This window comes from Squalius cephalus (assembly GCF_949319135.1).
Source record: "Squalius cephalus genome assembly, chromosome: 21".
Taxonomy (NCBI): Eukaryota; Metazoa; Chordata; class Actinopteri; order Cypriniformes; family Leuciscidae; genus Squalius; species Squalius cephalus.
Genome location: NC_137142.1, coordinates 25,102,197 through 25,108,044, shown reverse-complemented (window position 1 = coordinate 25,108,044; position 5,848 = coordinate 25,102,197). Strand labels below are relative to the sequence as shown.

Here is a 5,848-nt window from a genome sequence, read left to right as displayed (position 1 = left end):
AAATCACAGTCTGCAGTCAACGCGCTTCCAGATGTGTATCAGCGAGTAAAATCTGTTACACGAATTTCAATTCCCATGAATGGATTTTTCATTTGAACATAGCAGGTGGTGATAATGTTTGTCTTGTAATTCAGACTAGGCAAAGACAAGACTGCAACTGCAGGGGGGACGTAAAGGTGCTGTGAAACGTTTCATTATGGAATGGCATGCAGAAAATGATCCTAATCCCAGAAATGTATCACTGAAATAACTATCCTGAGATATCAGTTAAAGCAGTTAAATAAACAGTGGCCACGAAACGGGGTCAGATTCTTTGTTTAGCCAATCAGAACCTTTTGAGGTTCTTTCTGCCTGTCAACATTTTTTTCTCATTCACACGAAGGGAAAACAGAAGCCATAAGTAGTCTAACAGTGTGCAAGTATTCTTCCCATTAATTTTTCCCATAGGGATTTTTAAAAAGTCTTCATTACAGAATTATAAGCTGTGACCAACCAGCTACGAAAGTGAATCACAACTTTGATTTGAAGCAAAAAAGTCATGGAAAATCAGACAAAAAGACAAAGGTACACTGCATACTTCATGGCTTTAATGGGGGAAAGAACTACAATCCCATGAAGCACCGCGGATGACATAACTGAACTAAAAGCAATGGAGAAATATAAAACTATTGATTTAAAGCTGAGAAAATAACGTTTGTACCTTGGCCGATTTTTAAATACTATTTTGCTTCCAATCGAATCGTAACGTTATGAACCATAACTGATTGGTTTGGTTCATGGCTTATAACGCTTTAATGAAAAAAATTTTAAATCCATATTGGAGAAATAAATGGAAAAAATACATCCGGAACCAACGCCGCTGAAAAAGTGGGCGGGCACTGTTGCACTCTATTTGCTTGGCAAAACTCTCTGATTGGTGGAGAGTTCTCTGCAGAATCATGGGTAGGTTAATGTATTTTTTTTGCCAGGAATTCTGCTGTTGAATGTGATTCTTTCAAAATATCAGATATTTCAGCAAAAGCATTTACGTAAGGGATAATGTAGAGCGAGGCGGTTGTTATAGCGAATACAACACCGACAGGCCGATCAGGACCCCGATGCGAAGCGGAGGGATCTTGAATCAGCCTGAAGGGGTTGTTAGACTTATCAGCGGTCTGTTATCAAGAAATAACAGACCGCATTCTACATTAGAATTCAACCAAGCCATGTAATAACATAGATTAACAACCTCTTAGCTCACAGTAAGTCTATTTTTAAAGGTTTATAAGTAAGTTATTGTTAAAAAAAAAATAAAAAAATAAGAGATTTTTAATTCCAGAACCCAATTTTTGCACTCTATAAACTTGGAGCAGTTTTCATGAGTTTGGAGCGTGCAAAATGTGTGCTACATGAGGGGAATGCAGAGGCCAAAAGAAGACGAGTAAAAATAAGTTGACAGATAAAATACCATGATTACGCCAAAGCAGTTGAGCTGTAGAAAGAGGGGGCGTGTTTTAATCAATTGTTCAATCTGGTGCAAGTCTCTAGAATGGCTTGCATCTTTTACAGGCCCTTTTAAAAGGAATGTTTACATACCAAAAGTTTCACTTTAGTCCTTTAGGATCTTCAGCAAACTCTTCTGGTTGAGTGCTGGGACCTGCACACTCAACCATATCAGACCTCTCTAAACAAACAATTCACTGCATATCAAAGAAACGCAGCAATCTTCCGTATACATATTGTCCCTTGCATTTCGAGTCTCAAACTTTGCCTCAAGACACTGATCAGACTTGCATGAGGTGGGTGTTCATTATTGGACGGTTATGGATGCTGCCATGTTAAAGATAGCTGTTCTCCCCATGCCGATATGTGTGAGGACCCCACATGCCCGAGGCTCCTGAGCCTGGCCCCTGACACCACACAGCATGAGCCAATATGAGTCAAGCTGCCAGTTCTCTCCATGCTAATGCAATATTATTATTCCATATATGTATACATATTAAAGCCCATAAACTGTGCACACAAAAATTATTTGTAGATATGATCTAATTCGTGCATGTCTGTGAGGAGCCACATTCGTTCATTAGTTGGAAGTTTCAAGAGCTTAATTTTCATATCATCAGTCTAAATAACAGTGGAGAAATCTGCTGAAATTCAGTCAGCAAGTTAGGAGCTACTTTTAGCCTTAAGATGTTTTATGGATATGGCCCCTGGTCTTTTGCATGTGCTTCGTTAAATATAAAGCCGTTTTACTCAAGATGCCTTCAAAGGAGCGAACAAAGATGAGCATAACCAATGTCCATCACATATTGATATCTTGAATGTTTTTTTTTTTTTCTTCTTCACACTAACATTCGGTCATTAAAATGTAATAACACGCCAACCATAAAAATAATAGGTTAGCTGATCACCTTAAAAGTCCACAGATACTGCTGTCGTAGCTGTTAACACTTCTCTGACACGCGGATGCAATGAGACCTGTTTATTTGTTAGTTCATGTGACGTTCGTTATAAAGCCTATTAAATGCACCTTAAAATTTTTACCCAAAAATGTCATTTAATTTGACTGTTTTTTCGTTTCCTGTATTTTCCTGTTTTTTTTTTTCTGGAGACATGCTGATGGACGTTTAAAGAGGACATTTGTAATGTGGACTCAGCAAACCAGTGCATTTTCTCCTGTCTCAGGTTATTATTAAGAAGTGTTATTTTTGTAATATTTATAGTATTTATTAATATTTTCATTTCTTTTTCATTTTATATGTTCAGTTTTCATTTTAATTTCAGTTTGAGCTTAAATAGTTTTTTTATGTTCTTTTTTTCATTTTTATTAGTTATTTTATATTACTGTAGCTTTAATTTATTTTGATTCCAGTTTTTGTTTTAGTAATGTTAATACTTTAACTTATTTAATTAGTTGCTTTCCAATGTTTAAGATTTTCATAAATAGTAAATAGTAATTTTGTACCTGTACTTGCTTGTTTGTAAGTAAATAAAGAAAAATGCAGGTTGACAAATTAGGGAAGTTAAGTTCAACACAATAATGATTTTTTGAGAGTACAAAAAAAGTAAACCTCACATTCAGAATGTTGCTAGTTGATCAAATTAACTTGCGTGGGTCATTTTACAAAATGAGTGGTAAGTGCTGCCACTCTATCAGTTAGTCATTATGTGGGTAGGGAGTGAGTGAGTGAGTGAGTGAGTGGGAATAATTTAGAACTCAAGGCCATTGTGGCAACTTTACTCAAGCTGATCATTAAACTGCACCAAAATATGAAACCCAAGTCTGTTAGACTGCTCTTATTTGGTCAATATTTAAAAAAAAAAAACAGCAGAGAATTCACTGTCAAAATGTTTATTCATTTCTCATGACATTACAACACAGCAGCACACTATATCTGCTCTTCTTTGGTATGGAAGGTTACTTGCTGCTTTTCTTCCACTTGTGCAGACCCAGCAATGGTGAATTTCAGATTGTGCCAGTTAATGTAATCACCATGTTTGTATTTCTTTCCCTCCATGTAGGTCTTAATCTGACGGGTGGAAAGGACTTGTTTGTGCATGTGCACATCTGATATAAAACCTGTGAAGACATTGACTTGCTGGAACCCTCCATCATATTGGGTCTGATACTGGCCGAGTATTATGACAGGCGCTCCTTTAAAAGAAGTCTTAGGGCCTCCCAGGCTCTCCTTCCTAATGCTGGCTACTTCATTCACAAACATCTGTGCAAGACCACTGCTGGCATCCCAGGTCGCACACAACGAGTTCCACTGATTTAAATTGAATGTCAACCCTTTGAATTGAAAAGGGTTGTTATGAATCACCATCTGGTATTGTTTGAGGTCAGCTGACCAAGATAAAGAAAAGTCTTGAGGGGTGGATGGCGTGGCCAGAGAAAACAGAGATGGCTGGCCGGTCACTTGGTCAGAGTAGAATCTCAAACACACGGTGACTGCAGACATATCCATGGATTCATTCGGGTGCAGCTTTGCCCAGCTTCTGGTGGTCAGTTGCGGGAATGTGATGACCTTCTCCCTCAAACATTTTTGGTCTGGTTTCGGCTCTGTTGTTCATGTAATAAGATGTTTCTATGATTCTATGTCATTAAAAACTCTTTCAAACAATGTGAACCCACACTGGTTGACCCATGATACTACAGTAGTTGATTAAAGAGCAAATATGCAAAGGCAAAAATGAGATGAAATAATGAAAGCAGTCGAAATTAATTCTCTTTGCCCAGAGGTCTTAATTAGATGACCTCTGCATTTTAAAAATCGTATTGTTAGTATTACATTGCTAGTACTTACGGGATAACGCCAGACCGCAACAGACAATAAAGACAACGTATGAAGCGAGCCTCTGCATGGTCGTCTTGGGTCGAGTCAAGCACGAGAGAGGTAGCCTACCTGAGCTCTTCACTCGACTCTTTTTATACTACACTACCGTAGTGAGGAGGACACAGCATGTCAGTGCTGATTCGGCAGTTCAGTCACAAGTGTAGTTAAGGAGGGGGGCTGCACGATTTGGGCTGCCAAACAACTACCTTATGCAACACAGGCTCACAATGTTCCTTGCACAAATGTTATTACCTCAAAACACCATGTTTTTTTTTTTTTTTTTTCATAGTGCATGATTTGTAAACATACTTTGGAGTTTCTTATCACGTAACCAGCTCCATATACAGTATGTTCGGTTTGAGCGTAGGCTACTAAGCTTGCTTGATAGCTCAGCTGGTGCAGAATTGTACTTGTGATGTGGAGACGAGTCACGATATAAGAGAGCTCAAAGACAACCTAGACAGCAACATAGTGTCGGCCCATATCCGGTACATGCGGATTCCACGCGTGCCGGATGTGGGCCGACACCATGTTGCTGTCTGGGAAGAGTTCAAAAACGAGCTAAAATGCCATGGTTACGTTTGCTTTGGCGTTTTTGTCACATTTGCTTTTGTTAACACTATCTGGTAGGTTTAGGGTTTAGTGTAGGTGTGCATTATTTTAAAATGGAGCATATTAAGCTTCAATTCAGAACTGCTGCGATACGTATAAACTCCAGCGTAATAAAATGGTGCCATATTCAAGATCATCAGTTCCGGAAAAAAAAACTAAACACGCTTTTAGCGCCACTCACCGGACATTTCACTCTGAAACTGTGAAACGACGCAACGTATTGCGTTTTGCAAATATTTTGCCACTAACGTTTTTCTTATGAGCCTGGGCTGCAATTGCGATCTGGGATAAGAACTAAAATTGGAGCCAATGGAGTTGCTTTTTAAGAGTGAAAACAGCTGGGTTCAGTCTTTATAAGAACCAACTAATACCTCTTTCAGTGATCAAACTGAATAGAGTAAAAAAAAAAGTTTTTTTTTTTGTTATGATTGTGTCTCAGTCAACATCACAGTCACACTGGTGTTTTACAGCAACTCAGTTTGAATAATAGATCATTTATTATAGCTTTAACTCTAATTATAAAAATGAAGATGAAAACACTAAGGATACATGTAATAACACAGTTGTTCTGTAAAATACAAAAAATTATATTTTAATGTAACTTTATTTTGTTTGCAAAATGCATGCTCATTATAAGTTTGCAGCATTCACTGTGAGCCGAGCCACTCTGAACCGCAACATAAGCTGAACGCATGTAAATGAACACAGTGCCGCGGTTCACTCTGAAACACAGCGCAACAGACTTTTCATCGAATTCATTAAATCTCTGCGTGTTATGATATGGTTATTGCACAAAGCCACAATGGCTTTTTATTTTGATTTATTATGTAGCCCTCAAAGCAGTTTTCACTGATGTACTGCTGTCTCCTTTTGTGAACAAAACCATTGCCTTGGCTATTTAGGCTAAATTATTCTTATAC

General features: G+C 38.0%; 1 protein-coding gene across 1 annotated transcript; it reads right to left on the bottom strand.

The window, feature by feature from the left end:
- Positions 1 to 3,315: 3,315 nt before the first annotated feature.
- Positions 3,316 to 4,437, bottom strand: apcs (amyloid P component, serum). The gene is made up of 2 exons (XM_079855941.1): positions 4,287 to 4,437; positions 3,316 to 4,042 (listed from the first exon to the last, which is right to left on the bottom strand). The coding sequence occupies exons 1-2, from the start codon at positions 4,342 to 4,344 to the stop codon at positions 3,369 to 3,371; spliced, it is 732 nt and encodes a 243-aa protein (XP_079712067.1). The 5' UTR covers positions 4,345 to 4,437; the 3' UTR covers positions 3,316 to 3,368.
- Between the last annotated feature and the right edge of the window lie 1,411 nt (positions 4,438 to 5,848).